This window comes from Dipodomys merriami, unplaced genomic scaffold (genome assembly GCF_024711535.1).
Source record: "Dipodomys merriami isolate MVZ:Mamm:240054 unplaced genomic scaffold, mDipMer1.0.p SCAF_16, whole genome shotgun sequence".
In the NCBI taxonomy this organism is placed as follows: Eukaryota; Metazoa; Chordata; class Mammalia; order Rodentia; family Heteromyidae; genus Dipodomys; species Dipodomys merriami.
This window is the reverse complement of record NW_027202937.1, coordinates 29175770-29202256: the sequence shown is the minus strand read 5'-3', so window position 1 is coordinate 29202256 and position 26487 is coordinate 29175770. Positions and strand designations below refer to the sequence as shown.

Below are 26487 nucleotides of genomic sequence, written 5' to 3'. Positions count from 1 at the left end.
TTTTCCCCTGAAACTATAATTTCTTTTTTTTGGGGGGGAGAGGGGGGTCCAGTCGTGGGGCCTGAACTCTGGTCCTGGGCACTGTCCCTCAACTCTTCAGCTCAAGGCTAGCACTCTACCATTTGAGCCACAGCGCCACTTCCGGCTTTTTACTTTTTGCTTATGTAGTGCTGAGGAACCGAACCCAGGGTCTCATGCATGCAAGGCAAGCACTCTACCACTGAGCCACCTTCCCAGCCCCTGAAACTATAATTTCTCTGTGTGTGTATGTGTATCTAAGTGTCACTCTACCACTGAGCCACCTTCCCAGCCCCTGAAACTATAATTTCTCTGTGTGTGTATGTGTATCTAAGTGTGTGTGCGCGCACCAGTACTGAGGCTTTAAATCAGGTGCAAGGTGCTCATGAATGGACTTTTCTGCCCAGGCTGGCTTTGAAACTGGATTCTCATATATCAGTCTCCTGAGTAGCTAGATTTACAAATAGGAATAGTCCAGTAGCTTTCCCTCCCCCCCCCTAAAAAAACAAAACAAGTGCAGTGTCGGTGGCTCACACCTGTAATCCTAGCTACTCAGGAGACTGAGATCAGAGGCTCAGGGTTTGAAGGCAGCCCTGGCAGAAAACTCCCATGAGACTATTATCTCCAATAAACTTCTCAAAAAGGCTGGACGTGGCACTGGGGCCCAAGCGTTAGAGCTGGCCTGGAGCACAAACACTGCTCAGGGACAGCGCCCAAGGCCTGGAGTTCAAGACCCGGGACCCGCAAAACAAAAACAAAAGACAGTTGAAGAAGGTGGGGAATGTCATTCAAGAAGGGCCAGGGACAAAGACATCCATCTACCCAGGCGAGGAGACAAGGCAGGAAAGGCACCAGACAGGAAGTGTCAGAAAGACAACAACGCCAGCTCCCCGCAGCGCTCTTCCCAGGCTCTCGCTGGTAGGCTGTTGAAGTCACGTGGCTCCGAGGCCCCGCCCACACCTCCCAGAAGCTCCCGCGCTCGCCGCGTACAGTTCGCCTCCTTCCCGGGTTGTGAAGGGGCCGCGGCCATGGAGGACGAGCCACCTCCGATTGAAGAGCGGCGGCGGCTGCAGGTAGAGTTGAGCGAGTTCGTGGAGAAGTGTTGCCGGACGCTGGAGGAGGCGACGACGTCCCTGGGCTGGAGCCTGGATCAACTGGACCCCGGGGAAGAGGAGGCGGCGGCGGAGGTGAGGGCGCGGCGGCCGGGCCTCTCCGGGGACTTGGGGCCCGCGGTTTTTCCTGAGGCGGCGCCCCACCTGCGGACCCACGTCGGGCGGCAGGGTCGAAGAGGGACGCCGGGGGGCCGGGCGGCCGGACGTCTCGGGGTTCTGGGCCGAGGCGCACCAGGTCCACCCGGGTGCGGCCTCCTTGGGCCCCGGTGACGCGGGTGCGGCCTCCTTGGGGTGCTCGGGTTTGGGGAGAGGGAAGAGCCGCGCGTGTGGGGAGAACCCCCCCCCTCCCTCCTGCCGTTAATACAGAGGATGAGGGGGCCTGGGCGATGGGCTCTGCCATCTGGCAGCAGATTCGGTGTCAGGAGAGCTGTGAAGCCTTCTGTACCTTAAAGTCTGGTGCTTTTGACTTGGACATTAGTGATCCTGGGGTTCTTAAAGGATGTCCCTAATAGGTAGTTATTATCGCTATAGTTAACGATTTTACCTGGACTGCAGAACTGCTTTCTTTAAAAAAAAAAAATGTAGGCTGGGCGCTGGTGGCTCACACGTGTAATACTTGCTACTCAGGAGGCAGAGATAGGTAGATCGAGGTTCGAAGCCAGCCCGGGCAGGAAAGCCCGTGAGACTCTTTAAGTAAACTACAAGAAAAAAAAAAAAGCTTCAAGTGGAGCTGTGGCTCAAGTAGTAGAACACTAGCCTTGAGCAAAAGAAGCAAGGGACAGGGCCCAGAGTTCAAGCCCCAGGACCGGCAAAAAAAAAAAAAAAAAAAAAGTAGTAAAGTGTATTCCAGGGAGAGATCCCTTGTTTCTGTTTGTGATGGAGTGGGATGAATGGGAAAAATTCAACGTAGAGTAATTTTAAGGTTTTTGGTGTTTTTTTTTTTTTTTCTGGAGAAGCTGTAATGATCTCTGCCAGATTTAAGTCAAATGTCTGAATCCTGAGTGGTGTTTAAAGTGTATTCGATATTTATATAAGCCATTCACTATTGTTAAAACCGCAGTGGGATTTTTTCTTTTCCCCTAGTAGGTCATGGGGCCTGGCTTTTGCCATCAGGACCGGCAACAGGTCAGATCTTTTTTTTTTTTTTCTTTTTTTTTTTTAAATTTTATTTTATTTTATTTGAGAACATACTGTACAGAGGGGCTACAATTACGTGGGCAGGATAATGCATACATTTCTTACCAAGCATTGCAGCCTCCTCCTTTGTTTACCCTTCACCTCCCTTCCCAGCCTCCCCCCTCCCCCCACCCAATTATACCCCCCTCCCCCCCCCCACTGACATTGTAAAGTTGGTTTTGACATGACATTTTGTACTTCTCATTGTTGCAACAGGTCTACCTGAATCCTTAAACGACTTGTTTGTCCCCATCTCCTCCACATGTTATACTGACATCAAATATAGTGAAAGCGGGGGGGGGGGGGGGGGGGGGGGGGGGGGGGGGTTTACACTGTGGGGGAGGGACATACAAAGCAACAAAGAAATAATCTTATAAATGCGTTAGAAACACATGCATGAAAGAAACGAAAACATTAAAATACATATTTAAGGGTTCATTTTCCTAACATCACATTATCTGACCTTTTCCGCTTGACTCATACCTATACTAGATATTGCAAATAAGGGAAACCATGGGACCTATGCTTCTTTGGGCCTGGCTTACTTCACTTAATAAAATTTTTTTCAAAAACAGGTCAGATCTTAAAGAGTCTTGTTAGCTGTATTAGAAAATCTAAATGGATTGATTTATGATTGTAGGTTTGAGCTCAGGGCCTTGTGCTTTTTTTTTTTTTTTTTGTCGGTCGTGGGGCTTGAACTCTGGGCCTGGGCGCTGTCCCTCACTCAGATCTTCAGCTCAAGGCGAGCGCTCTACCACTTGAGCTACAGTGCCACTTCCGGTTTTCTGGTGGTTTATTGGAGATAGGAGTCTCACGGTCTCTCCTGCCCGGGCTGGCTTTGAACTGCGATCCTCAGATCTCAGCCTCCTGAGTAGCTAGGATTACAGGCGTGAGCCACCAGCGCCTTGTGCTTTTTATGCAGGCACTCTACCACTTGAGCCATGCTGGTAGCCCTTTTTGGTTTATTTTTCAAGTCAAGTCTTGCCTTTTCCTGCTGGCCTGGGCTACAGATGTTGCCTATCCCTCTTGAATGATTAGTTGGGATAACATATGAATCTCTGTGCCCAGCTTGTTTTATTGAGATGGTGGTGCCTTGCTAACTTTTTGCCTGGAGTGGTTGTGAACCATAAGTTTCCTAAGCTTTGCCTCTTCAGTAGCTGGGATTACATATGTGAGGCATGTTGCTTCACATATTAGTGGGGCAGGGGATTGTTCTGGTACTGGGGCTTGCTCTTGGGTCTGGATGCTTTCCTTTAGCCTTTTCTGCGTAAGGTTGGTGCCCTACCAAACCACAGTTCCACTTCTGGCTTTTTGCTACTTAACTGGGGAATTATATGCCTGTACAGGCTGGTTTCTAACATCAAGCTTCAGATCTCAGCCTGCCCAGTGAAAAAGAAAAAAATTAAAAAAAAGAATTAGTTTAAGCCAAGGCATATCAAAATCCGACTTGCATTTTAATAAAATAACTGCTTAAATTTATTGAATACCAATTCAGTGTACCAATCTCTGTTCAAATTACTTTATGTGTATATACATCTCCACAATAGCTTTGTGAAAGAATACATTCTAATGTTTACATTTTGAAGATGATGAAACAGGCCAAAAAAGGCACATTTCCTTGTCAAGTTTTGCCTAGCGGGAATTCAAAGTAGCAGCATTATGGAGAATAGAGTTGAGTACAGTAAGATGAAGCATCAATGGGGAGTAGTTAGGAGATGGTAGTGTAATCCAAGAGAGAAGGTATATCCTGAACTGCGGGGTGGCAGTGAAAATAGAGCTCACTTTGGAGGATTTCAGAGAGTATTTTAGGAGAATTGACAGGCCTACGTAAATGAGTAGATGAGTGATGGTGAAAGAGGCAGTTTCTTGCCTACGCAGGTAGAACTTTTCACTGAAATGGGAAGATTCAAAAGAAACACATTTGGGTATTAGGAGCCCATGAATATATTGAATTTAGTTTTGTTCATGTTGAATTTTTAATGATTTTCTAATGGTCTAGGTTTTGGGAGTCGTCACTGTGTAGTTAGAATTGAAGCTGTAACCTTCTTCATAAGCACTTACTGATAGTGACAAGAGAATGTTAGACTTCTCTGAAATACCTGTATTTAAAGGGGACAAGCTGAAAAAGAGATCTTCAGAGGAACCAACTAGAAAGATCTAAACAGGTAGAAATAATATGGAAAGTATATCAGGAAGACAGAAATGGACAAGTGGATCATGAAACTTTCAAAAGTTCAAATCTCTCCACCTCTTGCACTTAATCTTCTCCCGACCAGGGCTTGAACTCAGATCGCTTTCTCACCTTGCTGGCTTACGCCTAGAGCTCTACTATTTGAACCACACCTATAGCCAAGAGTTTAAATATTATAAGGGCTTTGATATATTCTTTGACTTTCGCATAAAGAAGGTTGCTGGTGACCTACTAACTGATATCAGTGAAGTAATGGTGACAATGGATGAGACATAGCTATGGGTGAGGTGCATGACAGTGAGTGTAATCAAATTTTTCACAAAGTTAGGCTTCGAAGGAGGCAAAGGCTTTAGAGGGATGTGGGATTGAGGGAGATATTTTGTAATAATTTTAAAATTAATTTTAAAATATTCTTTTCTCCCCTGTTTCTCTTTAATTTTTATAGGATCAAGTTGTGATATGCCCTTATGATTCCAATCATCAAATGCCTAAGTCATCTTTAGCAAAGCACATGAAATCTTGTAAATTGAGGAAACTGGGCTATACAAAAGAAGAAGAGGTACAATTTATTACACATGTCACATAATTCATGTGTTATTAAGCTCACAATATTTGCAAGATGTATTGTGTTCTTTTCTGACATAAAATAGTAATCCTTGTCGGGTAGATTGGCACTTGCCTAATTTCACATACTTAGTATGATAAATATTTAAATGGCACTGTCATTATTAATTTATATTGAATCTTAAGCTAATCAATTATTCAATTATCTAATCCTCAAGAAAACTAAGGATTTTTTTTTTATGATTTAGGATGAAATGTATAATCCTGATTTTTTCTATGAGAATGTGAAGGTGCCTTCCATTACTTTGAGTAAGTATTATGTTATTAGATCATAACTTTAAAATTAATTTTAGTATTAATTATCAAAAGAATGGATTCTAGCCTGTGGCTCATATCTGTAATCTTAGCTTCTCATGAGACTGAAACTTGGAGGATAGAAGTTCAAAGGCACTCTGGATAGATGAGTCTGCAGATTCCATCTCCAATAGACCAGCAAAAATGACAATCTGGAGGTGTGAGTCAAGTGGCAGAGTGTTGCTGAATGAGAGATCTAGGTCCTTGGTTCAAGCCCTAGTAATGGCAAAAAGAAAAAAGATTTTATAAGCATGCTTACGATTAAGAGAGTTAGATCTTGAGAATGTAGAGTTAATGTACAGTAAAACTAATTCTTATAATCTGAATTTAGGGGCTAGACTTAGATTAATAGGTAGTGAAACCCTGAAAAATTTTGTACAGTGGAGCAGATACCTTCCTTCTTAGTTGTAACAAAAATTTGAGCCGGGCTCCAGTGGCTCATGCATATAATCCTCATGACCAACAACAACAAAAAACAACTGAGCACACAGCATAGATTTACAATAAAAATGAGAATGGGATATTTTTCAGGTATTCACTGCATGTGATTTAAGTCTTGAACTCTAGACACAAAATGCCCAGGTTCGACTCCTGGGTCAGTAATGTGTGATTTTCAGCAAGCTAGTTACAACTGTTTGTTGCCTAAATACCTTACTTTTGGATCAGTCATGGGGCTTGAACTCTGGCCTGGGAGCTGTCCCTGAGCTCTTTAGCTCAAGGTGAGTGGTCTACCATTTGAGCCACAGCTCCACTTCTGGTTTTCTGGTGGTTAATGGGAGAAAAGAGTCTCATGAGCTTACCTGGCTAGGCTGGCTTTAAACCATGATCCTTAGATCTCAGCCTCCTGAGTAGCTAAGATTACAGGTGTGAGCCACTGGCGGCCAACTTGTTGCTTAAATACTTTTATAAAATGAAAATGGTGATAATAGCTTTTAAGATTAAGTGATTTATCTAATATACTTAGAATAGTGCCTGATGCTTAGCTGTGTTCCAAGACATGTTACCTCTTCCTAGTTGCTCTCATTTGTAGCTGCTATTCCTACATGCCTAATTATTGTGTTTTCTAAACTGCTTGAAATCTGGTCACCTAGGTGCTAGAGAAATTGGAAAGAATCCTGTTATTTAGATTATATTGGCATATTGATTACATGGATGTTTTCTCTCAAGATTCTGGAAAGTTTGTAAATGTGCCCAAAGGCCTTGGATTGGAAACCAGTTAATTATTTAATTTTGGACACTATGTTTCATAATATAATTGTGAATTTTTTTTGGCAGATAAGGATTCACAATTTGAGATAATTAAACATGCTAGGACCACAGCTGGAAAAGATGGTGATTGTTACAATCAAAGTAAGTGATCTCATAGTTTGAGCTAATGGATGAGTCAAATTATTTTTCTCCTACAAACATGTTGCTAATTTCCTTTAAGGAAAACCATGGGAAATGGTTAAGAAAAAGTTAAGTTTTATATTTAACATTAGGCTACTTGGCTTTGCTTCAGATACATTGGTTAGATATTTCCTGCCCAGACATACCATGGTCTTAGACATTTAACAGTAGGTTCCATGGTTTGTAATTACTAACTGATGAGATTGCCTAATAGGCAATTTGCCATTGACTGAGATTCTTTCACTTTTTTGTTTTTAATTTTTCCGTGTCAGTTCTGTCCTTTAGCTTTTTTGCTTAAGGCTAGTGCTCTACTTACCCTTTGAGCCACAGTTCCACTTCCAGCTTTTTTGGTAGTTATTTGGAGAAGAGCCTCAGATTTTCTTGCCCAGGCTGGCTTTGAATTTTGACTCTCTGATCTCAGCCTCCTGAGTAGTACAATTATAGTCATGAGCCACTGGAGCCTGGCTAAGGTGAGGTTCCTACCCTCAAAGTTCCTCTCAAGAATGTTAAAATGTAAAAGAAAAGAAAAGAGGTTTAAGTTAAAAAGATTAGTTGGCATAGTTGTCTTCGATATCACTTAGCATAATTTTTAATTTTGGGGGGGTTTGACCCTTTTGTGATAATGAATGCCACGGGTATCTTCCACTGAAAGGGATACATGGTGTTTAGAGGAGTTTTGGATCGTTCGGTGTTCAGCTTTGGAGTTTCTTCCTGAGACTTACATAGAGACTAGCTTAAAATTTTGAAAACTGGCAGTGTGGCTCAACTATATTAAGCACAAGGCCCTATGTCACAAAAAAAGGTAAGCAAGTTAGTAGTTTAGAATTTTGGTCCTAGGTATAATATGTAGCCAAAGCATGACTGATTCCTTTTAGAAAGATTTCTGAGTTTTTTGGTTGAGCCTTCTGTAGGTAGCTTTCTCTGGACAGCTTTCCTTTTTTTTTGGGGGGGGGGGGGGTCCGGTCGTGGGGCCTGAATTCTGGGCCTGGGCGCTATCCCTCAGCTCTTCAGCTCAAGGCTAGCGCTCTACCACTTGAGCCACAGAGCCACTTCTGGCTTTTTTCTTTTTTCTTATGTGGTGCTGAGGAATCAAACCTAGGGCCTCTGGCATGCAAGGCAAGCACTCTACCACTGAGCCACCTTCCCAGCCCCTGGACAGCTTTCCTTTTTCTCTTTGCTCTCATCAGGATGTAATAACAGTTCTTTTTCTCTCCTGTTGAAGTTAGTCTCTTTTTTCTGGTTCTGGGGATTGAACCCAGAGCCTTATACATCAAAGAATTACTCTGAATTCAGCTCTTTTGATAGATAAGAGGAGCTGGAGTTTAGTGGTAAAGTACCTACCAAGCAAGCATGAGGCCCTGAATTCAGACTTTGGAGTGTGAATTAAGATAACATTGCTAAGAAAAACTATTGCTATTTGATTTGTAACCCTTGTTTTGAAACTTTTTCATATCCTTTGTAGAGTGCTTCCAATTTTACAACAGGAATTCTTCTTAGGGCTTACTTATGCCATAGATGTTCTTAAACCTTTAGCTTTGGGACAAGAATATCTGAAAATATCTTCTTATTAATTTGTTTTGAAAGGAGAATGAAAATTTTTGTATTTACCTACGTAATTAATCATTTGTTTTGTACATACTGAAATTTTCTTAATGAGGTTGTGTGTGTTTATTGTATTGGTTGTATCAAGTCCAAACTCAGCATACAGAATTCTGAATCTATTAGCCTTTGTTCAAGTTTCAGTGGTTTTCTCTACCCTTTAGCTTCACACACAGTAACCGAGATTCCAACTTACATTGTCAACAGTTACCTCTGTACTTAGAGGTTTGTCAGTTTTCTTAAACATTGAATATTCAGGTAGCCATACTTTAATTTCATGAAGTGTTTTTGAGCCTGGCCATGATTTAAAGACCAGTGTACTATAATTTATAGAATTTCAAAGAAAGTGAAGAGAATGGCTTTCTAAAACCATTTCTAAAACAATCTGCTATTCATTCTACTGTAAGACTTAAAAGAAAGTTATTTTACACCTTTAATTTTAATGTTACGGAATTGTTTCTGTATGAATTCTTCATAAAATTCTGGATTTGTAAATTGTGGCATTTCCTTTTACTAAATAATGTTTAATACCATATGTCATGTGTTTGAGATTCCCTGTGATGATGGCAGAAGTGATTTACAAGGAATAAGAATTAGGAGTTTTATTTTGGGGTAATGAGAAGCCTTGGAGATGGTTGGTGATGACAGTTGTGTAGCAGTGTGAACATACTTATTGCTTCTGAATTGTATGCTTAAAAATGATTAAAAGGGTATAGCCTGGCCTAGTGCTGGTGCCTCACACCTGTAATTCTAGCTACTCAGGAGGCTGAGATCTGAGGATTGTTTTTGAAGTGAATGGGGCAGGAATATTCTTGAGACTCTTATCTCCAGTTAATGACATAAAAAGCAGAAGTGGAGCTGTGGCTTAAGTGGTAGAGCAAAAGTTGCTCAGGGACAGCACCCAAGGCCAGAGTTCAAGCCCCAGGACTGGCAAAAAAAAAAAAAAAAAAAGTGTGTGTATGTGGTGGGAGTGGTAGCCAGGTACCAGCAAGTGGCTTATATAATCCTAGCTACTCAGGTAGCTGAGATCTTAGGATGGTGGTCTGAAGCTAGCCCCTGTCAGGAAAAGTCGGAGAGACTTTCTTTTTTGGTCAGTCGTGGGGCTTGAATTCAAGGCCTGGACACTGTCCACTGTCCCTTAGCTTTTCTGCTCAACACTAGCACTCTGCTACTTTGAGCCACAGCTCTACTTCCAGTTTTTTGGTGGTTCATTGAAGATAAGTCTCTCATGAACTTTCCTGCCCCTGGCTTTGAACCATATTCCTCAGATCTCAGCCTTCTGAGTAGTTAGGATTATAGGCATGAGCCAATGGTCCCCAGCTCAGGGACTCTTACATCCAATAAACTATTCAGTCAGACTCTGAGACACTCCAATAAAGCATTCAGACAAAGCTGGTTCTGTTGCTCAAGTGTTAGAGTGCCAGCCTTGAGCAGAAGAAACTTAAGAACAGCACCAGGGCCAGAGCTCATGCTCCCCCCCCCAAAAAAAAAAAAAAAAAGATTAAAAGGGTAGGATGCTGAGATTTGAGGATCACTGTCTGAAGCCAGCATAGGCAAGAAAGCCCATAAGACTTCTTTCTTCCAATTAACCACCCAAAAGCTGGAAGTGGAACTGTGGCTCAAGTAGTAGAGGACTAGCCTTGAGTGAAAAAGCTAAAGGACAACATTCAGGCCTTGAGTTCAATCAAGCCCCAGAACTGGTGGGGAAAAAAAAAGGAGTGCAGAGGATGAACTATATGTTTTTATATTTTACTACCATTTTTAAATACCAAAAGAGGGGGCACAATTATAGCACAAAAACTATATAAGAAACTTGCATTTTGAAAATTCACATTTTATGTAAATGTAAGCTTATTTAAAAGTATGTTTTTGTCAGAATATCTGTATTCTGAAAGATTTGAATGCAGTTTGTTGCTTAACTTTTCCTGTACTTTTTCTTTTTCAGTAATTGGGGTGAGTATAAGAGGAATTAGGAACCTGAATATACTCCTTATTTAAAGATATGCAGTATCCTTTTTGCAAATATCCTTTTAAAAGTATCATTCATACTTTTCAATCTTAATAGCTGTCAAAATATTACAGTCTGGATTTGGAATTTTTGTTGAATTTTAAGACGTTTAAGTATTGATCTTTACCATAATGAAATTCAAGATGAGTAAATCAAAGAAAATGCCAAAATATTTTAAGGAAATTATATTTCTTTGTGAAAGATTACCAACATAGGTTTATGAGGAGCTTGTTTATAATACATGGTTTTCTAAGTTTTGTCTTTTCCCATATTTTTATAGCCTATATTCAAAAGAAATTAGTTTTTTCAGAGCTAATTTTATATTATAAAATTAAATGTTTTAACAGCTGGCTACCTAAAAGGACTTTTGATAATACTTTCCAGTATTAAAGTAGAACTGACTGACTCAGAGGGAACCTTTCTTACTAACTCCAAACTCCTTGTCTAGTGAAAGTAGCTGTGTATCATTATCTATAGTTGCTAGACAGTCCCAGATCCAGTGTAGCTTTCTTTAATTTGTGGACTAATGTAAAGTCCCTCCCTTCCTTCCTTCCTTCCTTCCTTCCTTCCTTCCTTCCTTCCTTCCTTCCTTCCTTCCTTCCTTCCTTCCTTCCTTCCTTCCTTCCTTCCGTCCTTCCTTCCTCTTGCTCTCTTGTTATAACTCAGTTCATAGTATGTCTTACTCCTTTGCCTTTGTCCTCAGAAGTTAAGGAGATTAGACTTGATCTAATAGAAGTAACTATTTAGAGATTTGATCTTTGTACATTGTTTTTTGAGCCAGAGTTAATACTTTAGGATAATCTAGCAAACATTAGAAAAATACCTTTAGTAATTTATGTCCTTTGTTTGCATTAGAAAGGTTGTTTTAAGTTACTTTATTCATAATTATAGAAATTTTATTTCTTTGAGAACATATGAATCTCAAAGCAAAAATTTTCTTCAGTGCTTTATAAATACATCATATTAAGGTATTGAATTTACTTTTTTCATTGACAAGCAGATTTTAGAAAGTCCTATAAACTATCAAAGAGCACTACTGTTACAACTTTTCAGCTACTTTTGTTAGGCCAGTAAGCTTTCTCTTCAGGGAGTTAGAATGAGTTTAATTTCACTTAATATGTGTTTCTCTGGTGTAAGGAAGTATTTGCTCTTTCTCTTCTCCCTTTCTCTTCCATCCCTTTCCCTTCTCTCCCTTTCTTTCATCCCTCCTTCCTTCCCTTCCCTTCTTCCCATCCTCTTTCCTTTTTTTCTTTCCTCGTTGACCTCAACCCACTGAATAGCTCAGGCTGGACTTGAACTATCTTTTCATGTCAGCCTCTTTCAAGTACAGGAATTATAGGTGTATGCCAACACACCTGGCATACACCAAGTCATTGGACAAGAAGGTTGTATTTTCAGTATTGAATATATATTAATGTCTCAAAAAGACACTTTTTACAAATGTTTGTATTGCCATAGTTTTTTTTAAAATAACTAATGTGTATTATTGAAAACATTTTTCTTCCACTTTTATGAGGAAAACTATATACATGGGAAGTAATATGCATTTTTGTAGTATGGATAATCTTAAAAATTACCCAAAGGACTTTCTTAACTGGGTGCTGTGGTGTACACCTCTAGTGCCAGCTATCTGGGAGGCAGAGGCAAGAGATACCTTGAGCCAACTCAAGGCAAAGTAGTAAAATCTCATAACAGAAAAGGTTTTCTTACGACCATTTTTTTTCTTAATGATTATTATAACTGCTTGTCTTCATGGGATCTATCTTAACAGTGTTAAATGGTACATACTTTCTGTGGGTATAACATTCAGGATAGTCATTGTTCATCAGTTATTACATAGGTTGATGCTTTGTATATTTAGAGATTACTGTGTAGAAACAGTAGGTGTTGTTACATCACATGCATAAAGTAGTAGATTTTAAGTCTATAGTGCTTCATATATTATTTATTATTGTGGCTTTATTTTTACCTTAGGAATGTATTCTTCATTGCCTGTTGAAGTTCCTCTGAATCACAAACGGTTTGTTTGTGATCTAACTCAAGCTGATCGTCTTGCCCTGTATGATTTTGTTGTTGAAGAGACAAAGAAAAAGCGCTCTGATTCCCATATCATTGAAAATGACAGTGATCTCTTTGTTGATTTGGCTGCCAAAGTCAATCAAGGTTTGAGATAAATATTATTTGTTTCTTATTGTTATATCCTGTGTGTTCTTAAAATGATTTTGTTATACTGCCACTCTGAGTTGGGGAAAAATATTTGTATCATTTGAAATTGTCATATTAAGGTGGTGGTGGTAGTTGTGGTGTGTGGGTGTGTATGTGTGTGTGTGTGGGTGTGCGCGTAGTGTGTGTGCTGTGGGGCTTAAACTCAGGGCCTTGAGGTGCTGCACTGTCTGTGAGCTTTTTCCTCAAGGCTAGCACTCTACCAATTTGAGCCACAGTGCCACTTCCAGTGTTATACTGGTTAATTGGAGATAAGAGTCTCAAAGACTTTCCTGCCCCAGCTGTCTTTGAATTGCGATCCTCAGATCTCAGCCTCCTAAGTAACTAAGGATTACAGGTGTGAGCCACCAGTTTCCTGCTACTCAGACTTATATCTTCTTTCTGTCAGAATAATGCTATTTACTTGTTCTTACTTTAGTCTGTGTATCTAGATACTCTTATGCTCAATTAATGGTTAGAAATAGGAGATGATGTAAAACACGGGTGTGTGTGTATGTGTGTGTGTAGACTGTTTTGCATATTATCTTGAAACATTGAAATATAGGGTGATTGTGATGCTTGTTATTCCTGGTAGTTCTTGAAAATTTCAAAGTTCCTAAGGATATGATAAAGCTGGTTATCAGTGGCTCATGCCTGTAATCCTACTTACTGAGGTAGCTGAGATCTGAAGATGGTTCAAAGGCAACCCAGGAAGGAAAGTCCATGAGACTCTTATCTCCAATTAAGTACCAAAAAGCTGGAAGTGGTGCTGTGGCTCAAAGTGTTAGAGCATTAGCCTTGAGCATAAAAGCTCAGACAGAGTGCCTAGGCCCTGAGGTCAAGCCCCAGACACAAAAATCCTAAGGATATAATTGTGTTTTTCATTAGATAATAGCCGAAAGAGTCCAAAGTCATACCTTGAAATCCTGGCAGAAGTGAGAGATTACAAAAGAAGACGCCAGTCCTATAGAGCTAAGAATGTTCACATAACCAAGAAATCATACACCGAGGTAAGTTTTACATTGTCTTGGAGACTAAGATTGAGAACAAAAATTCCTTGTAGATAATTTTCTGATCTATTTTATGGATTTCTTCAACTCCTGGGAGGTTTTGTGAAGAAAAGTGTGTCTTGGATGGTTATAACCTAATCTGAACCTGATTGCCATGGCACTTTTAGACTCACTTTTACTACGCAAAGGCTTTTAGACTACCAGCCTTATATAGAGAAAGGGGGCTCAGACTTAAAAGTCAATTTTTGAGCTATATTATGCATGATGAAAGTATTAAGTTTTCAGTAGACCTTGGCTCAAGGTATTCTGTTTAAATTTTGGCGGTACTAGGGTTTAAACTCAAGGGAGGTACTTTGCCACCTGAACCATACCTCCAGCTTTTTAGCTCTATTTTGAAATAAGATCTTGCTTATTCTTTAAAGTGCATACATGTCATAGTCTGTTAGGACATGGCTTTTAGTAAATTTTTGGTTATTAGCACTGATTGCTTTATAGTAATTAATTTCCAAACAACTTCATTTGACATGTGGTGCGTATTTCTCCTAAGGTGATTCGAGATGTGATAAATGTGCACATGGAAGAACTCAGTAACCATTGGCGAGAAGAGCAGGAGAAAGCAGAGGATTATGTTGAGAAGTATGACAGTGTCTTAGCTGGCCTCAAACTCTTAATCCTCCTGCCTCTACCCCTGAAGTGCTTGGATGACTGATGTCTGAAAATACTATCTTTTTAAATATATTGCTTAAAGTTGTTAATCTTAACATTTCCAAGACCCATGTACTATACTGTGATATTGTCATCAGTGCTCAGCATCGTTATACTTTAAAAAGACTGAATTAATTATACTTAAGAAGGACTAAAGGAAGGACAAAGAGTGTTTCTTCCCTTCTCCCATCTCAGATTGTAAGCTCTTGTTACTAGAGTAAGGAAGAAATGGAAAGTTAGTGCAGCACTCATGTCTTTTCAGAGATGGAAGCAGGATGATGAGGATAGGAGGCTAAGAATTCTTACATTCTTACTAGCTTTACTGAGTAGAATCAGTGTCTTTAACTTATTTGTTGTGCTTTTACCCCATTAGTGCTCTAACCAGATAAGATACTTATTTGTAGCCCAATTAATAATATACTGTGACTGCTTTTAAAGCTGAAATAGCCCCAGCTAGAAATGATGGAGAATATTTGCAGTCCAAGAAGATCCTCTTCAATTACTCCAATTTCCTAACTTCTTATAGTTATATAAATTATTAGTTATTAGTTATTATTTGTGTGTGAGTCTGAGTGTGTGAGCATGAGCATGTGCACATGCATATGTGGTAGTATGTATTGGGGATTAAATTTAGGGCCCCATGCTCTTGCTTAGCTTTTTTGCTAAGATTGGAGCTCTGCCACTTGAACTATACCATCATTTCCACTTTTTTTTTTTGCAGTTTTTTTGGAGGTAAGAGTCTTCTAAACTTTTCTGTCTGGGTTTGCTTTGAACCTTGATTCTCAGATCTCAGCCTCCTAAGTAGCTAGTATTAGGTTTGAGCCACCAGTACTCAGCCATTTCTGTAATTTCGACTTAGTAATTTATTTAAAATTTTCTCTCATGAATTCAAATAAAACCAAAATAAACTTACTCCTTAGAAACTTTTTTAAAGGAATTATACAAAAATTCTTCTATGACCTTGCTAGTCTTCTAATTTTTTTTTTAAAGGAATTACACAAAAGTTATTCTATGACCTTGCTAGTTTTATGGAAGAGACATGGAGCATTAAGTGAAGTATATTACAGGAAGGAGCTATATTTTTTAAACCTCCCTCATGAAGTATAAAGTTATTTGGACCCTGTTAACTGTTTGTATGATACAGAATGTTTTGTTAGGTTGCTGTCTGTGTGTAGCAGGGATTGGTGGTGAAATAGAATGACTAACATTCCTCTCTGTGTTTCAGGAACGAAGAGAGGCGGTCAGCCTCAATAGATTCTCGACAGTCTGGTGGAAGCTACTTTGACACAGAGAGTTCACGATATAGAAGGGATCGGAGTAGGAGTCCACATAAACGGAAAAGAAATAAGGATAGGGACAAAAACTCTGAATCAAGAAGGAGGAAAGAGAGGTAAGTCTAACCCTATTCACCCAACATTGAATTGCTTACTTTTGAAAAGCAGACCAGAACAGGGATACAGGTGGACCCATTGCAACAATGAGATGTACAAGTTGTTATGTTGAAAAACGAACTTTACAACTTTGGGGGGGTGGAGGGGGGAGGACTTGTTGGGGGGGCGGGGAGGATGGGAAGGGATGGGAAGGGGAAACACCGGAGGAGACTACAATGCTTGATAAGAAATGTACTCATTATCTTGCCCATGTAATTGTAACCCCTCTGTACAGTATGTTCACAATTAAAAAAAAAAAAGCAGACCAGTTTTCCTTTCACATTGTGAAAGTAAAGAAAGAGGAGACTCATAGTTCAGTTCAGATATTCTCTATGTGTACATTAAGATGTGGGTTACCCTTTCCTGTCACTTACTTGCTTCTTAGCCAACACACAAGAAAGTTTTGTCTGGCTAGAACAATAATTGTCTTAAAAAGATGCATACATTCTTTGTTCTGCTCTTTACCTCATATCCTCCTTAAAAAAAAAAAAACTTTATGTTCTTGCTGATTCCTCAGTTGAAGTATATTTAGTGTCAGAAAGAAATCCAAACTTCAATTCCAGTCATTTTTGCCCTTATTATTAACTTACTAGCATAATTTTTATGATACTTGAAAAATATAAGTTAATACAAAATGCTAAATTTAAATCAGTTGAGATCTATTCCTGTGTGCCAGCTGCTTACTTGGCTTCTGCCTGGATCTCATGTTCGTTCATCAACTAAACATCTTTTTCTCAGTACCCTTTCTCCCTATTATTCTAGTTAGTGAGATGATCTTCCTCTGTCTGCCTCCTTACTTATCATCTGGTCTGGTCCATTTCTAGCTTCCTGTCAATTCCTGAAGACATCTTACGTTCTTCCTCCTATTGGTTCCTGTCATTGTCTGTCTGGAACATGTGGTAGTTTCCCTACTTGTTCTTCATGTCTCTCCCATGTGAATCCATCCCTTCTGTCTACCAGAGTAATTTTTGTGTGTGTATATCAGTCCTGGGGCTTGAACACTGTCCCTGAGCTGCTTTTGCTCAAAGCTAGTGCTCTACCACTTGAGTCAGAGCTCTACTTCCAACTCTTCTGGGGTAGTTTATTGGAGATAAGAGTCTCATGAACTTTTCCTGTCTCAGCTGGCTTCAAACTGCACTCCTTAGATCTCAGCTTCCTGAGTAGGTAGCTAAAATTACAGGTAGGAGCGTCCAGTTCCCACTTGCCAGAGTAAAATTTTAAAAGCTCATTTTTGATGAATTTGCTGGGAATATAGCTCAGAGGTAGAGCCTCAGATTTGATTCTCCTGCACCATCACAAAAAGGAAAAAAAAAGTAATCATTGGCAACATTCACTGTCTTCAGAATGGTTCCCAGTATTTCTAAGATTAGAGATGCTACGTATTTTGCTGACTCCATGAAGGTAGAATTACTTAGAGACCCACATCTATGACTACATCTCCATCTATGCTTTTGTACACATTTTATTTTTTCTCCTTTTTTTTTTTTTAAGCCTGCTGGGGGAATTCTTATCCTTTAAAACAAGCTGAGTCATCAGGCTCTGGTAGCTTATGCTTGGAATTCTAGCTTCCTAAATTTTGGGAGGCTGAAATCAAGGGTTGCCTTGATTAAAACTCTGTTCCTCCAAAATAATTAACAACAACTAAACAAACTTTAGAGGGAGAATGGAAGCTAAACCCAGATCTGTCATTTCCGGAAGCGTTTTATACTCACTTGAGCAAAGATTCCTCTTTTTCCTTCTGTAATCATGCCACCTTATGCCTGTTATTGAATTTCATAGTCATTATTTTCTCTTCTAGACTAAGCTCCTTTGAAGGCAGAGTGCCTGTCATACTGTTTTATATGCATGGCACCTGTCAAATAATAGGCTTCCATATTAAGATATCCTATCTTTTCAGGGCCACTGTTAATGAAGAATTAGTAAAGCTTTGCCTAGTTGTTTGGTTTTTGCTCATCATACTACCATCCAGAATCCCTTCTGATTCATATGATATAATTATACATATATAAGTTAGTTCCTGCTAATCTTCAGAACTTGTTGCTTTCACTTGAAACTTCTTACTGCTTCTTCTATCTGTTCAGTCTCCATAGAATAAGTACATTTGAAGTCCTCAAAAACTAAATGAAATAAATTTCCTTTAGACAAGATAAATGAAGTATTAGCAGGAAATAATTCTTAATAGTATGAACTAAATTTTTGATATTCACCCTTAGGTGGAATGAGTTGAGATAGGAGGCAGAGTAAAAAAAAAAGTCAATTCTTTAATTCTTCATGTGACTCTAAAATTCTATTTGAAATGACTCTTAGGTTCTATCATGTACATTCAAAGTTAATGTTAACGCAGAACTCCAGAACATGCATTTATTTTGCTCATGCCTATTTTAGTTTTGTTCTTAGTTTATAATTGATTTTCCTTATTTTGTCTTAAATTACCTAGCTGTACACTGGTAGCTCACACCTGAAATCTTATCTATTCTGCAGGCTGAGATCTGAGGATTTAGTTCAAAGGCAGCCAGCCTAGGCAGGAAAGTTCTGGAGACTCTTCTCTCTAATTAACTAGCAAAGAGTCAGATTGAGCACAAAAGCTCAGGGACAGTGCCCGGTTCTAAATTCAAGCTCCACTACTGCAAAAAAAGAAACAAGACAAAACCAAGTTACCATTCAGTTCTTAATTTCTTATAGCTCCTGCCTAATAAAAGTACATTACTATTGAATATTATTTCAAAGCTCAGATATTTTAATGCCCATTATTTATAATATGTTCTAAAATACTTCTTTTATTTCAGGGATGGAGAAAGACATCATAGCCATAAAAGAAGAAAGCAAAAAACCTAAATGAAATGCTTATGTATGCATTATGTTTATGTCATGATAGTTCAGTAAGCTGATACTTTAATTGTAATTGCTTGTGTAAATTGAATGTGTTTATGATCTATAGAGTGCTTATCATTTTTCAATAAATATGCTTCATACCATGAGTTTGCAATTATGTATTTTGTGTGTTTCAGTATTGGGGGCTTAAACTCAAGTCTTTAATGCCTTTGCTCAGGTTTCTTCTTCACAGCTGTTGTTCTACCATACTCCCATACTTCTTTTGGGATTTGTCTGCTCAGACTGGTTCTGAACTGTGGTCCTCAGATCTCAACCTTCTGAGTAGGTGTGAGCCACAGTTGTATGCCCAGTCACAGGCCTTATATAACAACTTCATATTACTAGTATCCTAATAGATGGTTTTGTTTTTGTTTTGTTTGTTTTGTTTTTGGTCAGTCATGGGGCTTGAACTCACAACCTGGGTGCTATCCCTGAGGTCTTTTGCTCAAGGCTAGTATTCTACCACTTTGAGCCCCAGCTCTACTTCTAGTGTTCTGGTGGTTATTGGAAATGAATCTCATGGACTTTGCTTCCCTGGCTGGCTTTGAACCACCATCTCAGCTCCTAAGTAGCTAGGATTTCAGGTGTGGGCCACCAGCACCCAGCTGGTTTGCATTTTATTAGTGATTTGTTCATCCTTTTTGGTCATTTATGTACCATAAAAGTACTTTGTTGGCAGTTGTGGAGCTTGAACTCTGGGCCTGGGCAAGGCTAGCACTCTGCCACTTGAGCCACAGCGCCACTTCCAGTTTTCTGGTGGTTAATTGGAGATAAGAGTCTCACAGACTTTTCTGTACGGGCTGGCTTTGAACCGTGATCCTCAGATCTCAGCCTCCTGAGTAGCTAGGATTATCGGCGTGAGCCACCAGTGCCTGGCAAAATTATTTGTAAGTTATATTTAGCTGGGCATGGTGGTACACATCTACAATCCCAGCCACTTGGGAGGCAGAAGCAGGAGGATTGTAAATTTGAGGCCAGCCCAGGAAAAGTTAGTGAGGCTCTATCTCAAAAACAGGCTCATGTCTGTACTCCTCCCCACTCAGGAGTTTGAGATCCAAAGGATCTTGGTTTGGAGCCAGTCTAAGCAGAAAAGTCCATGAGACTAAATTTCCAAAATACCTCAATAAAAAGCTGGGCTGAGGGTATGCTTGGAAGTGGTTTAGCATAGAGTAAATGAGAGGCTCATGAGTTCACATCCCAGTATAAGTAAAAAAACAGCAAAATACATATGAAAGGATTGGGGCACAGATCAAGCGTAAGAGCTTGTCTAGTGTGTATGAGGTCCTGAATTTAACCCATAGTACTGAGAGGGTGTCATTATTTAAAATGCTATTTATATAACACTATATAAATTACATAATCTGTCTTAAGGGGAATAGCCTAAGTCTGTATTAATGTGGATTTGAAAAGCATAATGTGAAGGGAAACTAGCAAGTTGTAGAAGGATAAAAATAGCTTAGATCTATGTATGAAACAACCGTTTCCTATGGTTGTAAGGGCAGACCTTCAGTGTCACTGGTGTATGGTTCCAAGAAGACCACTGCATGCAAAGCTTTTACCTTGCTTTTGGGTCACTGTTCACATCAAGTGAGCTTCATGATGAATATATGGGAATTTATATGTGTGTGTGTGTGTGTGTTTTGTCCCAGACTGAGACTCAAATTCAGTATCTGATGTTCGTTCATTGGCTGACACTCTACCACTTAAGCCACACCTCCAGCCCCTATTTTTTTTTCTGCCAGTCCTGGGGTTTGAATCAGGGCCTGAGCTCTGTTGCTGGGCTTTTGCTCAAGGGTAGCACTCTAACACTTGAGCCCTACAGTACCACTTACGGCTTTTTCTGAGTAGTTTATTGGTAATAGGAGTTTCACGGACTTTCCTGCCTAGGTTGGCTTCATATCACATTCCTCAGACCTTAGTCTCCTCAGTAGGCTTATAAGCATGAGCCACCAGCTCCTGGCTTGCAATTCTTTTTTTTTTTTTTTAATTGTGAAAATACTGTACAGAGGGGTTACAATTACATGGGCAAGATAGTGAGTACATTTCTTATCAAGCATTGTAGCCTCCTCCTTTGTTTACCCTTCCCATCCCTTCCCATCCTCCCCTCCCCCAAGTTGTAAAGTTCGTTTTTGACATGACAACTTGTACTTCTCATTGTTGCAACAGGTCCACCTGTATCCTTATTTAAACGACTTGTTTTTCCCCTTCCCCTCCACAAATTATACCGACATCAAATTCACTGAAAGCATGGGTTATACTGTGGGGGAGGGACATACAAAGCAACAAAGAAATAATCTTATAAATGCCTTAGAAACAAATGCATGAAAGAAAAAAAAAACATTTAAAATACGTATCTTAGGGTTCATTTTCCTAACATCACCTTACCTGGCCTTTTCTGCTTGACTCATACATATACTAGATATTTGCAATTCAATTTTTAAGAAGCCTTTTTGATCATGCTTGGTTAAAACCATGTGTAATAAATTTACAAGTAAGGTGGGTATTAAACTCAGGGCCTCCCACTTTCTAGGCAGCTACTTTGCCACTGGATCATGCCTCTAGCCCTCTTTTGTGTTGCTTATTGTTGAAGTAGGTTTTTGCTTTATGTCAGTGCTAGCCTGAACTGCAGTCTTGTGCTTTCTGGTGTACTGGGACATGTGCTGAAGATAGTAATTAGAGGTAAGTTCCTGGAGAATGTTAAGTTGTAAATCAGCCAGGTGTTGATGCACACATCTATACGCTATAATCAGTTTTTGGGCAGAGGTGGGAGGTTTGCAAGTCTGAGGCCAGCCTAGGCTACTCTGTCTCAAAAAAGAGGAAGAAGGGAGAGAGGAAGAGGGAAAAAAATGGAATTAACTGGGAAAAGCTACTTATTCACTCCTGACCTCCTCTACCAAACCCCACCTCCAATCATCTGGAGCATGAGGAGATAAGGTTATATTTTAGACCACCATCACAAAGCAGTGCTTAAGGTGAATTTCAGTAGGGGAGCCATTTGTAAACCAAGGGAAAATCAGAAAGCTCGAATATTTAGACTGGCATTGGGTGATGAACATATTGGCCAAGTGGCTGTTAAGAGCCCAGCATGCTGATTATATTAACTAACTGAACTCATTGCCAGATTTTTAATAGACCAGTAATCTCCAATTATTTGCCATTTTCAAATCAGCTGACTTAAATTTAATACCTAAACTTGCCTTTAGTCCTTGAGTTTAGTAACAGAAGGCAGGAGGCAGTTCTATTCACCATGCTAAATGGAGAAAAACCCTAGGGAATCCTGACTCCTGACTCTCACATCTCCATACTAATGTAGGGATCTGGGATGAAGTTGGTTAAGTACTCTATGAAGCTTAGTTTCCCACAGTCAAGGAACTTTTAGTAACCCACTTTGCCTGGGCTCCAAGCCATGATTCTCAGTCTAGAATAAGAAAGGTAATTAAGGGATCTTTCAAAAGTATACTACTGTTTGCAGACATGACTACAAAACACTACTGAGTAAGAATTTCTCACATATGGGAAGCAAGAGCCTTGGTCAGTGGTGTAGTAGAGGTCCTCCCCTCTTGGTAACCTGGAGCAAATTCCCAATTTACGTGCTTCTCATTTTTCCATAGATTGAGAATAACTATGAAAAGGTTTCAATTATCTTGAATATGATTTACACAGTGTCTGACATGCTAAGTGCTAAAAATCTCTGCCATTATTACCATTTATAACAGGTGTGAACTTTTTTCTACTCTGAACCTTTTTTTTCTACTCTGGATTCTATTGGTTTTGTTTGGAGACCAACCTGGATGCCTCTTACTGTGCTTACAGTAGTATTCCCACACTAGTATTGGCATGTACTCCATATATCACTTAAGAGTCTAAAATGGATATATGATAGATTTTTTTTTTTTTTTTTTTTTTTTTTTTTTGCCAGTCCTGGGGCTTAGACTCAGGGCCTGGGCATGGTCCCTGAGCTGCTTTTGCCCAAGGCTAGCACTCTACCACTTGAGCCACAGTACCGCTTCTGGCTTTTTCTGTTTATGTGGTACTGAGGAATCAAACCCAGGGCTTCATGCATGCTAGGCAAGCACTCTACCACTAAGCTGCATTCCCAGCCCAATAAGAGTGTTTTGCATTGCCGGCTTCTAGGCCATATGTACAGCTGGAGTGGGACATAAAGTGGCATCTAAGGCTTGAGGATACATGGTGGCTTTCCTTTAGTGAGTGTTCCTATTATAAGGTGTGCACTTTGGGGTGCTTCTAGAGCAGGTTACCTGGGAACAGTCTGAGGCTGAGTTTGGATGTAGGAAGTTCACCAGGGAGTGCTCTCAGGACCAGGAGCTGTGGGATGGGGCAGGACTGGCCAGGGGAAAGAATTGCACTACATATATGGTCATGGCAAAGGCCTTAGCCTTAACAGGAGTTAAGGCTTCTGCCACTGGGATGGTCCTTCAGAGTTGTCCCCAGCAGGGAAAAATGGAGAGCAACCTTTATGTTCCCACCTCCACACTCAATACTCCATTCTTCCTCCAACATCCCAAAGGGGCTGCAACCTTGGGTGGTGTCATCCTTTGAGCACAATTAAGTTGGAGGGCCATCTCAGGTGGGAGTTGTCTACAGTTAGACTCTTGGCAGCTCTGTGTGTGTGTGTGTGTGTTGGGGAGCATCCATGCTCTCTCTCTCTCTCTGTCTCCATCTCTGATCTCTGTCTCTGTTTCTGTTTCTCTCTGCCTCTCTCTGTGTCTGTCTCTTTCTACCTTTATTTTTCCCTTCATCCCCTTATGTCTCCATGTTCCCATCACCAACAGATTTTTAGATCTTTTTTTTTTTCAGTACTGTTGATGGAACCCAGGACCTTATATATAATCTTATTACCAAGCTCTATCACTGATTCCCTCCCCCCCCCCAATATTGATTGATGCCAGAATCCTGTAATCTTCCATTCTCAGTCTCCTGAGTATCTGGGACTACCCCAGCAGCTGCATGCCACCTTGCCTGGCCTTCCTTGCTCTCTTGAAGTAATATACACTATGAGTCATTAAAATGATTATTGGAAGCAAGAAGGAAAATCTTTCAGAAAATTTCTGAAACTTACAGGGCTTAGTATAATAGTAGGAAGGAACAATGAACTCAGAAGGCTGAGATCTGAGGACCAGAGTTTGAAGTCAGCTTGAGTGGACAAATCAAAGAGAAGTGGAGGTTTGGCTCAAGTGGTTGAACAGAAAAGCTGAATGAGGTTGAGTCTCTGGGTTCAAGCCTCAGTACCAGCACAAAAATAAGTAAAATAATTTAAAAATAAATACAAAAGCAATGTATAAGAAAAAGAATCACAATGACTGCTCTGAGAGCCGTAAAAGGCAGCTGTCTTACTTGAACATAACGTTCTTTTGCTTGTTTATCTAGGAATTTCACTGTCTCAGCGACTTTGCAAGCCAATAACTTCAAAAAACAGGTGTGTTATTGCTGGATTGAGAATAGAGGGAGACCAAAGCCACCCAGGAGAAAAGAAACTAGTTGTCCCTTCCTTTTTGTTTCTTTACTCAGCTAACAAGGAAGATAGATGCCGTTTTCATGTGCTTCTTTTACTCAAGCTGGGGACTTACTAGATGACAGACATAGAACCAGTTTTTTGTGGGGTGAGTGAGGTAGGTGGACTACTCTCCTAGCTTGCTTTCCTGAGCTGTAGCAGTTGGAAGATAAAAAATATCTTTTCTGGTTCCATTGCACCAAGAGGTTAGGAAGAGATGCTGAGGCACCCAGGAGAAGGAAGTGGGGCTGCCTACCTCTACTGCTGTTCACTAGTGAGCTCTAGTCTGGTTTTTGGTGGCAGCCTGAACAGATGCTGGCAGGATGAGGGATATGTACTCTTCTGGAGCTTCCACTTCTCAGGGAAATTTCCTGACATTCTTTGAGCCACAGTGACAGTGGCCTTGTCATTTAAGTTGTGTGGCCCTGAATTCTATATCACTCAGCCACTTCTTGATTCCCATATACCTGGTTGTGCCAGATGTGGCCACTTGCTTGGCAGGCCACCACTGGTGGTATTGCTCTGGGAGTTATTTTGGAAAGCTCAGCCTAGAGGCCAGGCCTTATCCTTTCAACAATAACATGTATCTTCTTTTTTTTTTTTTTTGTCCGGTCGTGGGGCCTGAACTCTGGGCCTGGGCGCTGTCCCTCAGCTCTTCAGCTCAAGGCTAGTGCTCTACCACTTGAGCCACAGCGCCACTTCCGGCTTTTTTCTTTTTGCTTATGTGATGCTGGGAATCGAACCCAGGGCCTCAGACATGCAAGGCAAGCGCTCTACCACTGAGCCACCTTCCCAGCCCCAACAATAACATGTATCTTCTGATTGACCTGTTCCACTCCAGGTACTGCAGCTTCCCTTGATTGAGTGCTTCCTCCTCATAAGAGGGAGACTTGGGTGACAATGTTGAAAGGGGAGACCTCAACCAAGATGCATTATATTCATAAACTGCTTTGTTAAATGGCAGCTCCTTTGCACAACTACTTAAAGGTAATAAAATAAAAAAAATTAGAGGGTGATTTCTTCTGTTGGCAACTTAAAAGTAGCTAGTGCAGAACTGCAAATGACCTTTGCAGACAACCTATGGAGTAGACCTGATTTTTACAGCAGCAGAAATCAAGCTCTGAATACTCTGCTTTCTCTTCAGATCGTATAAATCTTTCGCCTTTTACTAAAGATTTCCATGGAGAGAAACAACTCTGAGTCATATCTCAATTTTTTGAGGTTTTGTTTCACCAAGACCATAGAAAAAACTTTTTTTAAAAAAAAAGGGCTGGGAAGGTGGCTCAGTGGTAAAGTGCTTGCCTTGCATGCATGAGGTCCTGGGTTTGATTCCTCAGCACCACATAAGCAGAAAAGGCTGGAAGTGGCGCTATGGTTCAGGTGGTAGGACACTGGAGAATTTCATCTCATCCATTCCATGCCATGTCCCCCTTTATTCCCCATTCCATTCATTTACTTATAGTAGCCATGTATAAATAGCTTCCATCTTCTGTGGTTCCAGGGTAGTCTCCAAAAGTTCGTGTTAGAAATTTAATCTCAAAATTAATATTTTATTGTGATTTGGAGATGGAGCCTTTAGGGAGGTAATTAGTATTAAATGAAGTAGGAAGGACTGATCCCTTATGATGGTCTTAGTGACTTTTTCAAAAGAATAAGAAAGATGTGGGCTTGCGTGCTTGGTCTGGCTTGCCACAGGTTGCTCTCTGCCATGTTATGATGCAGCTGGAATGCCTTTATCAGATTCCATTGCCATGCTTTAAAACTCCCAACCTCTAGAACTATGTGCCAGATGAACAACTTCTCATTGCTGAGGACCACACCCAGAATCTCACACATGCTAAGTGCTCTACCACTGTGCGGTATCACCAGCCAACTTCTGTTCCTTACATTTATCCAGTCTCAGGTACTATAGTACCAGGAAATTAATTTAATTAATAATTTATTAAAGAAGAAGAAAGATAAGATTTTTTTAAATTTAATTTAATTTTATTTGTGAACATACTGTACAGAGGAGTTACAATTACATGGGCAGGGTAATGTGTACATTTCTTACCAAGCATTGCAGCCTCCTCCTTTGTTTACCCTTCACATCCCTTCCCAGCCTCCCCCCTCCCCCCCAATCCCAATCCTCCTTCCCCCCCTTCCCACCCCCACCCCCCCGCACCAACGTTGTAAAGCTCGTTTTGGACATGACAACTTGTACTTCTCATTGTTGCAACAGATCCACCTGTATCCTTAAACAACTGGTTTTTCCCCATCTCCTCCACAAGTTATACTGACATCAAATATAGTGAAAGCAGGGGTTATACTGTGGGGGAGGGACATACAAAGCAACAAAGAGATAAT

The 26487-nt window shown here is 40.3% G+C and overlaps 1 protein-coding gene and 1 non-coding gene across 2 annotated transcripts; both read left to right on the top strand.

The window, feature by feature from the left end:
* Nucleotides 1-1014: 1014 nt before the first annotated feature.
* On the top strand, nucleotides 1015-18726 carry Snrnp48 (small nuclear ribonucleoprotein U11/U12 subunit 48). Its single transcript, XM_070024610.1, has 9 exons — nucleotides 1015-1205; nucleotides 4943-5056; nucleotides 5310-5370; nucleotides 6691-6765; nucleotides 12386-12574; nucleotides 13502-13623; nucleotides 14171-14259; nucleotides 15554-15718; nucleotides 18545-18726. Exons 1-9 carry the CDS (start codon nucleotides 1047-1049, stop codon nucleotides 18591-18593), a joined length of 1023 nt encoding a protein of 340 aa, XP_069880711.1. The 5' UTR covers nucleotides 1015-1046; the 3' UTR covers nucleotides 18594-18726.
* A 6539-nt stretch (nucleotides 18727-25265) lies between these two features.
* On the top strand, nucleotides 25266-25381 carry LOC138828509 (U5 spliceosomal RNA). Its single transcript, XR_011372264.1, has one exon. It is a non-coding gene; the product is annotated as a U5 spliceosomal RNA (small nuclear RNA).
* The last annotated feature ends 1106 nt before the right edge of the window (nucleotides 25382-26487 follow it).

Coding starts and splice junctions, on each gene's coding strand:
- Snrnp48 (XM_070024610.1), top strand. CDS start 1,047: ATGGAGGACGAGCCACCTCCGATTGAAGAGCGGCGGCGGCTGCAGGTA. Junction 12,575..13,501: donor GGCTGCCAAAGTCAATCAAG/GTTTGAGATAAA, acceptor GTTTTTCATTAG/ATAATAGCCGAAAGAGTCCA. Junction 14,260..15,553: donor GCAGAGGATTATGTTGAGAA/GTATGACAGTGT, acceptor TCTGTGTTTCAG/GAACGAAGAGAGGCGGTCAG.